Genomic DNA, 12155 nt, shown 5'->3' with positions numbered 1-12155 from the left:
ACCCGGACCTTCTTGCTGTGAGGCGACAGCGCTAACCACTACACCACCGTGCCGCCTGGAGACCATATAAAAATCGCTTAAACATTGAAAGGCAAGTTGTTGTTTTTTCGTGGGATCGAGTAGCCGGCGCAGACCGTCTGTGTCGGCGGAGAAAACCGCCAGTCACCGGCGCTCATGGACATCTCTGATAATCACTTCAAATTTCATTAACAAACAGATGCATTCACTGGATCAGAATTCCTGGTTGGATTCTTTTCAAGATATTTTTAATCCATCTTTCTTATTTCTTCATTCTCCATCTATTTATGAGGCACCTGAAATCTCTGTGGTTGTGATCATAAACCTGAAAGCTGCTATGAAAACTGGTACCTAATGGGCCTTTTCCACTACCCTTTTTCAGTTCACTTCAGCCCAACACAGCTCGCGTTTCGACTAGCCTGGGCCCACCCATCCTAAGCGTGACGCAACACGAAGGCCTGTTCCGAGCTTAGTCTGGCCAGGCAGGCTATCTACAGCATTTCCAAGCTCCTGAAAAATCGGGAACCAATCAACTTTGAGCATCTCCAACGGCCCTGGGTAGAGGCGTGTTCAAGGCAGTGACGTAGTATAACTGCGACCGGAAGCCATAGATTGTTTACAGAATCTATGCCGGAAGCGCTTCATTCACATCACGAACATGGAGCAGCGGCAAGCCTTTAACACAGCGGTAGATGCTGTATTGAAAGCATTCAACGGGAAGTTCTCATTGAAAACGGAGCAAAGAGCAGCCCTGGAGGTATTTATTGAAAGGAAGGATGTTTTCGCCTTGCTCCCGACCGGCTTCGGTAAGAGTTTAATCTACCAGTTAGCCCCGTCGTGTCGCATACGTCAGAGGAAAGAGTGATGTGATTGGTTTAAGCTTCGTCACAGCCTTTTCTGGCTTCGACCAGTAGCAAACTGAGGCATTTCAGGGAGGCGGGTCAACCACGGGCTCTGGGAAACGGTTTGGCTTAATAGCTTGGCCAGACCAAATGCTCGGAGAGCTTTGAAGTCGCGTTAGCCAGGCTACGTTTCGACTACCTCAGAGCAGCACGACTGAGCTCACTTCAGCCCTACTCAGCACCCAAAACTCGCACGGTTTTGGAGTGAGGCTGAAGTGAGCCCAACCGACCCGAATGGGGCTAGGGGCGTGAGGAGACACTCCCCTGTGCACTGATTGGTGAGGAGGAGTGTCCTCACATGCCCACACACGCCCCGCGAGCACGCTGGGATCTTTAACCACCATCTTTAAACACCGTAAACCCGGAAGAAGAAGAATTACGACAAAGATGATGATGATCAGAAAACTAGCACCAAGACCAGCAACACTAACGACTCCATGTCCTCCATGTTTATTGTTTACTATCCGGGTCGTGAGACTACCGCTTAAAAGGTCACTGATGTCACTGTTTGCGCTGCCTAACGACATCACGTGACGTCCACCCACTTTCGCTAACTCCACCCAATGTGTCCACCCACTTCCAGCCAGCACGGTTCAGCGCGGTTGTAGTCGAAATGCAACCCCAACAGCCCCGCTCAGCTCGACTCAGCCCAACTCAGCACCGCACGGCTCAGCCCAACTCAGCCGCGTTGGTAGTGGAAAAGCCCCATATTTGGCAAGGAAACTACCTCGGAAGGAAAACTGATTATCCACTTATTTCACCCAAGCGTAGTTACACACGTAACATGTGTAATGATGTATTTTACAGATTTAAATCTGGCCCAATTTCCCATAGACTTTCAATACGAGGGAATTTCCAGTCAGTGGTTTTCTGTTCCTTCCTCAGGATAGGGAAATGAGTCAAAATTCTTGTCTGGGGAAATTATACATACACTGCTGATGCGCTAGAGAAGAGTTAAAAAAAAGCTGGAGTATTCTTGTAAATCATGCTTATGAGCCATGCTCTAAACTGCACAAAAAGTCTAAAGCTTGTGTGTCAAGCATTGCTGATAAATGCATCTGCTTACATAAACGTAAAACTCGAGCAAACATTTATCAGCAGGTTTTGTCTTTCACAGTAGTAGGTGAAGGCGTAAACACGATAACGTTAACACTACAGCTTCATAAAAGGCTCAGGAAAGACACATGACCCAATTTCCATACATAGCTTAAGCCAAGAAGAGGTAAGCGATACCTGTGCGCGCGCACGCACCCCTGTGAACACTACCAAAACCCAATAGTCCAATGGGACTCATTTTAAAGATTTGCATTTGTAAAGCAATACGTTCACAGACGCCTCCTTCCACATAAACCCTCATGACTTTCTTTGTAATTTCTAATCATGCGGATAAAAGTGATCAGTCAGTATCAACTTAAACTGACGTCTTTTAAAAAGACAACAGCATGTCTTCAATCACATCTTCATGTACTTGAATGGATTGTGAACAACTGTAATAAATTACAGCAAGTCACTACACTTTTATATACAGGGCTTCTGGGGTAAAAGATAAATGCAGAAAGTTGCCATTTGTTGAAGCTTTGTGGCTTTTATATTAAATTCACACCGAGATTTGGAAAGATCTACGTAAAACATGATGACAATTTTCCCCCCAAGATTTTCCATAATCATAGGCTGCTGACTGGAAGTCCAACATTAGCCAAAACACTGTGACTCCACAACACAAACATATGAGAAAACCCAATACAGTAATCATCTTTCAAGCTTTCAAGTCACACTGATTATCAGCAGTGCTGGATGATTAGGAGCCCGGTTTGAAGATGTGCCCTGTGAAAAGCCTTCACATGTTTTTGAAAAAGATCCCTGATCATGGTTTTTAAATACAGAAGCTACTGTCATATCTGTCAGTCAGTATGACTAATTCAAATTACTGGTTATGCAAAACAAGAAAAAGGATAATATACAGGAAAATGTAGTCAAACTACTGGGCGGCATGGTGGTTAGCACTGTCGCCTCACAGCAAGAAGGTTCTGGGCTCAAGCCCAGTGGCCAACAGGGGCCTTTCTGTTGCCCCTTTTCCACCAAAGCAGTTCCAGGGCTGGTTCGGGGCCAGTGCTTAGTTTGGAACCGGGTTTTCTGTTTCCACTGACAAAGAACTGGCTCTGGGGCCAGAAAAACTGGTTCCAGGCTAGCACCAACTCTCTGCTGGGCCAGAGGAAAGAACCACTTACGTCAGCGGGGGGCGGAGTTGTTAAGACCAACAACAATAACAAGACCGCGAAAGATCGCCATTTTTAAGTGACAAGAAGCAGCAGCTGTACAAACGCGAAGTCATCCATTATTTATTATTGTTGTTGCTGCTGCTTCTTCCGTGTTGTTTTTGCTTCGATATTTGCGCCAAGGTTTATGCAAACGTAGCGACGTAACTGACGTATACAACAACGTAACTGACGTATACAGCGACGTAACTGACGTGGCTTCCCTTAGCACCGCGAGCTATGGAAAAGCAAACTGGTTCTCAGCTGGCTCGCAAGTTGAACGAGTTGTGAACCAGCACCGGCACTGGCCCCGAACCAGCCCTGGAACTGATTTGGTGGAAAAGGGGTATGTGTGGAGTTTGCATGTTCTCCCCATGTCTGGGTGCTCCAGTTTCCCCCACAGTCCAAAGACATGCAGTTAGGTTAACTGACTACTCTAAATTGCCCATAGGTGTGAACGTGTACGTGGGAGAGCACAGAAAGGAACTGGCCACTCTACTACTGCAATTCTGGTCAAGTCGACCAAACATGGTTCACCTCAAGCCTGGATCGGTCAAACTACTAGGAAAAAGTTATTCTGATTTTGCATTTTCTCTCCGAACACTGTCCAGGTTCAAAAATCATGCAACTCTCAGTTGTCTGTAGGGACAGACGTCAGCTATTCAACATTCTCTAAATATTTGAACAGCAAACAATGCACCCTATGATACAATAAGAACGCTGAAGGCTAAGGATAGTAAAGGCTTATCATGTGTTCAGAGAGAGAGAGAGAGAGAGTTGGGTAGAGACTACCTGTGTGTGCTAATAATCGTCAATCACATCAGCTCAGTTACAATCAAGCTACGCAGTTAATCTTATTACTGTTAGCTGTGAAATAGTAACCAAAAGGTATATACACAATACTAATATTGACTTCCTATCAATGCAAAGAAAGATAATTATGCTAAGATGCAGTAAACTGATGAAGGAAGGAGAAACTACACAGTTGAGAAGCCTGAACTTCTCTGAGTGCCATTACATGCAAGTAACCCTTACTGAAAGGTCACATGGGATTAATCACCCAGTGAAACTGAAATGTGGGTTTCGAACACGCCACATGTTGGGTTTTTTGTTTCCATACGTGGTTTTATTTTCTCACAGATCATAGGGTTCTTTCATTTTTCAACTTTAGTTCACATGAATATTTTTAAGTGATCACATTTTTCACAAGACAGACAGACAGACAGACAGACATTCACACCTACTGGATCTACTTGAGTATTTGAGTGCATGTGCAATTTCAGGGACTTGTTTGGGGGAATAATTTTTGCATGTTTCCCCCCTACCCTGCTAAAATCTTCTATAGGAATCCTATAGAAAACTTAATGGAAACCCTATAGAATTTTAGTTCATGTAGAACCCAAGTTCTATAGGAAAACAGTTCTCTAGGCACATTCTATTAAAAAAAATTCCTATAGACCAGTTCTATAGACCCAGCATTCCGCAGCTACAGGTTCTTTTGGCATTCTTCCACGCAAACTGCACTGTTGATCAGTCTCTAAAATTTGTCACCTCGATATACACATATTTGTAAATACTTTCAGTATATTTTGGAGTGAAAATGATTAAATATTTTAAGATAGCTCATTGTGCATCCTGCTAATGGATTTATACTCATTAAGATAGACGCAGTGGTGGGGGCGTCATGGCTCAGGTGGCTAAGGTGCCATACCATAAATCCAGGGACCCGGGTTCGATTCCGACCCGAGGTCATTTCCCGATCCCTCCCCGTCTCTCTCTCCCACTCATTTCCTGTCCTGTCTCTACACTGTCCTATCCAATAAAGGTGAAAAAAGCCCCCAAAAAAATCTTAAAAAAAAAAAAAGATAGACGCAGTGGTTTATTTCCACTAAAACGCAGTTACTGCAGGTGGTGCGAAGTTTCAACTAGTATGGAATGTATACATTTAATAAACGACCATATTTTCCCAAAGAAAAATAAACCTACAACTGTAATTTAAGTCGTGTTTTTGTTGTTTTGCTTATTTCGATTTAATATTTCATGATTTGTACATCTCACATGTAATTAAGCTCCTATTTGTTAATAAATCCATACTGTATTTAAAAATTATTCCTACTTCTTCCTCCAAATAATCCTGGTGATCAGGTGAGTTAAGTTCAAACCAGTTGGCTCAGGCACTGACATGGTCATGACATTTAGCCATACTTACAACCTAAAAAGTTCAAAAAGACTAATTGTATTGCATGCCAGCAAGCAAGCTGTATACAGTTGGTTTGGGGTCCTCTGGGCCAGTTCCTTTAGTATGGTTTACCCAACAGTGGTGCCACCACCACCATCATATAAAAGAAATATTCTTGATTAAACACAAAAACACCAAGCTGATAAATGATGTTCAAATACAAGATTTCCAACAGAACTTGAGTTTTAATAGAAATTTTCGGTCCTAAAGAACACACTTGGCGAGTTCTATAGAACGCCAAGAAAAGCCTATAGAAACTTCTTGTTCAGTCTCTTATAAAACCATGTTGAAATCCTTGAGAACACCAGAGTTCTTTTGAGAGCTCCATTGAATCCTATAGAACATCATTTATTGGCTTGGTATTTTTGTGTTTACTCAAGAATATTTCTTTTATATGATGGTGGTAGGGCAGCACTGTGGTGTAGTGGTTAGCGCTGTCGCCTCACAGCAAGAAGGTCCAGGTTCGAGCCCCGTGGCCGGCGAGGGCCTTTCTGTGTGGAGTTTCCATGTTCTCCCCGTGTGGGTTTCCTCCGGGTGCTCCGGGTTCCCCCACAGTCCAAAGACATGCAGGTTAGGTTAACTGGTGACTCTAAATTGACCGTAGGTGTGAATGTGAGTGTGAATGGTTGTCTGTGTCTATGTGTCAGCCCTGTGATGACCTGGCGACTTGTCCCGGGTGTACCCCGCCTTTCGCCTGTAGTCAGCTGGGATAGGCTCCAGCTTGCCTGCGACCCTGTAGAACAGGATAAAGCGGCTAGAGATAATGAGATGAGATGATGGTGGTGGGGCAGCACTGTGGTGTAGTGGTTAGTACTGTCGCCTCACAGCAAGAAGGTCCGGGTTCGAGCCCAGCGGCTAGCGAGGGCCTTTCTGTGTGGAATCTGCATGTTCTCTCCGTGTCTGCGTGGGTTTCCTCCAGGTGCTCCGGTTTCCCCGACAGTCCAAAGACATGCAGATTAGGCTAATCGGTGGCTCTAAATTGACCGAATGAGAGTGTGAATGGTTGTTTGTCAGCCCTGTGATGACCTGGTGACTTGTCCAGGGTGTACCCCGCCTCTCACCCATAGTCAGCTGGGATAGGCTCCAGCTTGCCTGCGACCCTGTAGAACAGGATAAGCAGCTACAGATAATGGATGGATGGATGGATTTTCCAAGTATTAGAATACATTCAGGGTGGCACGGTGGTGTAGTGGTTAGCCCTGTCGCCTCACAGCAAGAAGGTCCAGTGTCCGCATGGGTTTCCCCCCACAGTCCAAAGACATGCAGGTTAGGCTAATTGGTGGCTCTAAATTGACCGAATGAGAGTGTGAATGGTTGTTTGTCTCTATGTGTCAGCCCTGTGATGACCTGGCGACTTGTCCAGGGTGTACCCCGCCTCTCGCCCATGGTCAGCTGGGATAGGCTCCAGCTTGCCTGCGACCCTGTAGGACAGGATAAAGCGGCTACAGATAATGGATGGATGGATGGATGTGGTGGCACCACTGTTGGGTAAACCATACTAAAGGAACTGGAGAGAGCCCAATATGGTTTGTCTTTTTGAACTTTAGGTTGCAAGTATATGTCATCACAATCGCATGTGGGTAAAAAAAAAAAGTCTATAACATGAAAAAAAAAGTCCGCCATATAGGGTAAAGTCAATTAAATTGTAACACTTTGTTACATACACTACCGTTCAAAAGTTTGGGGTCACTTTGAAATGTCCTTATTTTTGAAAGAAAAGCACTGTCCTTTTCAATGAAGATCACTTTAAACTAATCAGAAATCCACTCTATACATTGCTAATGTGGTAAATGACTATTCTAGCTGCAAATGTCTGGTTTTTGGTGCAACATCTCCATAGGTGTATAGAGGCCCATTTCCAGCAACTCTCACTCCAGTGTTCTAATGGTACAATGTGTTTGCTCATTGCCTCAGAAGGCTAATGGATGATTAGAAAACCCTTGTACAATCATGTTAGCACAGCTGAAAACAGTTGAGCTCTTTAGAGAAGCTATAAAACTGACCTTCCTTTGAGCAGATTGAGTTTCTGGAGCATCACATTTGTGGGGTCGATTAAATGCTCAAAATGGCCAGAAAAATGTCTTGACTATATTTTCTATTCGTTTTACAACTTATGGTGGGAAATAAAAGTGTGACTTTAAATGGAAAACACAAAATTGTCCGGGTGACCCCAAACTTTTGAACGGTAGTGTAGATTTGTTTGTGCCAGATAATGAGGTCATTAAGTACACAGAGTTGTCTCGTGCAGGTTTTGCTGTTCGGCGCGCGCCTCACCTGATGACGCTTTTTGCGCGAGCCGCTGTTGGACCTGCTGCTGCACGCGCTTCTCCTTGGTCTGCCGGTCCACGGTGAGCTCGCGGTCATCCGGTACAGCGTATGTGCTCACAGCTGTGTGCGGCTGCAGAGCCGAGAAAAACAGACCCTCAGTGCTGCTCATCCTGAAACTCATGCACAGTCCAATCAGTGTGTTCTTTAAAAAAAAAGAAAGAAAGAAAGAAAGAAAGAAAAAAGAGCTCTTTAGCTAAAACTAAACTATCCGTGCAAAAAAAAAAAAGGCTTAACGTTCTTAAAGAAAGTCCAGAGAGGGATTCTGGGCTGTATGGGGAACTCAGGTCGTCCACTTGTCGCTGTTCAACAGCGTCGGATCCGTTTTCTCTTACCCAGGTTGCCAGATTGACTGCTTTTACCCTATTGATCACGCGGTAAACCCCACCCCAAGCTACTCCAGACCATCCCAAAGAACAACACAATGCTCTCTACGACACACCACGTGTCTAGTTCGCCAGCACAATCTCCATCCATCCATCCATTATCTCTAGAATCCCAGCTGACTATGGGCCAGAGTTGGGGTACACCCAGGACAAGTTGCCAGGTCATCGCAGGACTGACACACAACACACTCATTCACACCTACTGTCTGGGAAACCCACGCAGACACTGGAAGAACATGCAAACTCTACACAGAAAGGCCCTCGTCGGGTTTGGCTCAAACAGTGCTAACCACGACACCACCGTGCCACCATGAATGTATTCTAACACTTGGAAAATTCATCCATCCATCTATCCGTTATCTGTAGCCACTTGTCCTGTTCTACAGGGTCGCAGGCAGGCTGGATCCTATCCCAGCTGACTATGGGTGAGAGGCAGGGTACACTCTGGACAAGTCGCCAGGTCATCGCAGGGCTGACACAGAGACAAACAACCATTCACACTCTCATCTCATCTCATCTCATCTCATCATCTCTAGCCGCTTTATCCTGTTCTACAGGGTCGCAGGCAAGCTGGAGCCTATCCCAGCTGACTACGGGTGAGAGGCGGGGTACACCCTGGACAAGTCGGCAGGTCATCAAGACGAGCAACCATTCACACTCACATTCACACTGGATCAGTTTAGAGCCATCAATGAGTCTAACCTGCATGTCTTTGAACAGTGGAGGAAGCTAGAGGAAACCCACGCAGACACGGGGAGAACATGCAAACTCCACACAGAAAGGCCCTCATCGGGTTCGGCTCAAACCCAGGACCTTCTTGCTGTGAGGCGACAGTGCTAACCACTACACCACCGTGCCACCATGAATGTATTCTAATACTTGGAAAATTCATCCATCCATCTATCCGTTATCTGTAGCCGCTTATCCTGTTCTACAGGGTCGCAGGCAGGCTGGATCCTATCCCAGCTGACTATGGGTGAGAGGCGGGATACTCCCTGGACAAGTCGCCAGGTCATCGCAGGGCTGACACAGAGACAAACAACCATTCACACTCTCATTCGGTCAGTTTAGAGCCACCAATTAGCCTAACCTGCATGTCTTTGGACTGTCGGGGAAACCGGAGCACCCGGAGGAAACCTACGCAGACATGGGGAGAACATGCAAACTCCACACAGAAAGGCCCTCATCGGGTTCGGCTCAAACCCAGGACCTTCTTGCTGTGAGGCGACAGTGCTAACCACTACACCACCGTGCCACCATGAATGTATTCTAATACTTGGAAAATTCATCCCTCCATCTATCCATTATCTGTAGCCGCTTTATCCTGTTCTACAGGGTCGCAGGCAAGCTGGAGCCTATCCCAGCTGACTACGGGTGAGAGGCGGGGTACACCCTGGACAAGTCGGCAGGTCATCAAGACGAGCAACCATTCACACTCACATTCACACTGGATCAGTTTAAAGCCATCAATTAGTCTAACCTGCATGTCTTTGAATTGCGGAGGAAGCTAGAGGAAACCCACACAGACACGGGGAGAACATGCAAACTCCACACAGAAAGGCCCTCGTTGGGTTCGGCTCAAACCCAGGACCTTCTTGCTGTGAGGCGACAGTGCTAACCACTACACCACCGTGCCACCATGAATGTATTCTAATACTTGGAAAATTCATCCATCCATCTATCCGTTATCTGTAGCTGCTTTATCCTGTTCTACAGGGTCACAGGCAGGCTGGAGCCTATCCCAGCTGACTATGGGTGAGAGGTGGGGTACACCTTGGACAAGTCACCAGGTCATCATAGGGCTGACACAGAGACAAACAACCATTCACACTCTCATTCGGTCAATTTAGAGCCACCAATTAGCCTAACCTGCATGTCTTTGGACTGTCGGGGAAACCGGAGCACCGGGAGGAAACCCACGCGGACACGGGGAGAACATGCAAACTCCACACAGAAAGGCCCTCGTCGGGTTCGGCTCAAACCCAGGATCTTCTTGCTGTGAGGCGACAGCGCTAACCACTACACCACCGTGCCACCATGAATGTATTCTAATACTTGGAAAATTCATCCATCCATCTATCCGTTATCTGTAGCCGCTTATCCTGTTCTACAGGGTCGCAGGCAGGCTGGAGCCTATCCCAGCTGACTATGGGTGAGAGGCCGGGTACACCCTGGACAAGTCAAGTCATCGCAGGGCTGACACAGAGAGACTAACAACCATTCACACTCTCATTCGGTCAATTTAGAGCTACCAATTAGCCTAACCTGCATGTCTTTGGACTAAAGGGAAACCAGAGCACCCAGCGGAAACCCACAGAGACATGGCGAGAAAATGCAAACTCCACACATAAAGGCCCTCATCGGCCGCTGGGCTCAAACCCAGGACCTTCTTGCTGTGAGGTGACAGTGCTAACCACTACGCCTCCCCAGCACAATCTAACAAACCTTTATTCAAACATATAAGTAAAAATGAAATATCTGGCAACCCGGTACGATCTAACCCCCCAGCAGCAATCCACCGGGACAGGAGGGTGGGTGTTTAATGGATGGATGGGCATGGAATTAAAGTGCGACTCTTCCTCTACAGTCTCAGTTCAACTTCACAGTTATAATTATGCAGGAACAACAATAACAGTGTATCAGTAGACTATAAGATAAACTGTAATTGTAAAGTTGCCACTTACAAAATCCACTGCATTTAGTTTAATTAATATACAACGGTTCAGGTTAATCTTTAAAAATTCCATGTCAAACTTTTTGCCTTAGGTAGACTATCTTTCAGATTTTTCAAGTGTAGGTCATAAATTTTTTTTCCCCTGACAGTCAATTATTTTTGTTTGGTGGACCGAAAGCTACTGAATTTGAATCATAGACTTCCAATTTTATTATTATTATTATTTTATTTTTTAAATAGAATAATTAATGAATTTAGGGCCATGTGGCCCTAAATTCTCCTCTATTTTTTCCTGCTTCACCATGACCCAATTCAAGATACTACGTCATGCATCACGTGGTGAACTTTCCCCGTTCATGCAAGGCATTGTGGGATACAAATTTGGAACAGGAGAGAAAAACGGGGCGGCACGGTGGTGTAGTGGTTAGCGCTGTTGCCTCACAGCAAGAAGGTCCGGGTTCAAGCCCCGTGGCCAGCGAGGGCCTTTCTGTGCGGAGTTTGCATGTTCTCCCCGTGTCCGCGTGGGTTTCCTCCGGGTGCTCCGGTTTCCCCCACAGTCCAAAGACATGCAGGTTAGGTTAACTGGTGACTCTAAATTGACCGTAGGTGTGAATGTGAGTGTGAATGGTTGTCTGTGTCTATGTGTCAGCCCTGTGATGACCTGGCGACTTGTCCAGGGTGTACCCCGCCTTTCGCCCGTAGTCAGCTGGGATAGACTCCAGCTTGCCTGCGACCCTGTAGAACAGGATAAAGCGGCTAGAGATAATGAGATGAGAGAAAAATGTAGGATGTGAGTGTGCGAATGAAACGTGAAAGACTGACTACGGTAACGGAAAGTGAGAAGAAAAGATGTTATTTTGCGAAGGAAAGGAAACGCAGGACCAAACTAATAAATATCGGCGGTCAGCGAGCACCTCGGTGTGATCAGCTGTTCGTTTAGCGACAGAATGACGGAACTGTCAGTGCACGTTCACAGGTAAACCTGTAGATGGCAGTAATGCAACACTGTGGATGCCAGCTCCTGTAAAACCCAAAAGAGAAAGAAGCAAGTAAACCTGCGCATGCACACATGAACAACTTCTGTCTGCTTGACTGCGTGAAGCGAGCGATTTCATGCACATTATTTGCTAGGGAATGCCCTTAAATTAAATAACTTCCCAGCCACAGAATGGCCTGATACTCATCTCATCATCTCTAGCCACTTTATCCTTCTACAGGGTCGCAGGAGCCTATCCCAGCTGACTACGGGCGAAAGGCGGGGTACACCCTGGACAAGTCGCCAGGTCATCACAGGGCTGACACATAGACAACCATTCACACTCACATTCACACCTACGGTCAATTTAGAGCCACCAG

The 12155-nt window shown here is 46.0% G+C and overlaps 1 protein-coding gene across 1 annotated transcript in view; it reads right to left on the bottom strand.

Annotated features, from left to right (window-relative positions):
- pkp3b (plakophilin 3b) overlaps positions 1 to 8057 on the bottom strand; it is a 78714-nt gene extending 70657 nt beyond the window's left edge. The window contains exon 1 of the mRNA XM_060911694.1: positions 7689 to 8057. Within this exon, the coding sequence (XP_060767677.1) occupies positions 7689 to 7863 (175 nt within the window). The 5' untranslated portion in view covers positions 7864 to 8057. The remainder of the gene's footprint in view (positions 1 to 7688) is intronic.
- Between the last annotated feature and the right edge of the window lie 4098 nt (positions 8058 to 12155).

This window comes from Neoarius graeffei, chromosome 27, assembly GCF_027579695.1.
Source record: "Neoarius graeffei isolate fNeoGra1 chromosome 27, fNeoGra1.pri, whole genome shotgun sequence".
Lineage (NCBI taxonomy): Eukaryota > Metazoa > Chordata > Actinopteri > Siluriformes > Ariidae > Neoarius > Neoarius graeffei.
This window is presented reverse-complemented; position numbering and strand designations above follow the sequence as displayed.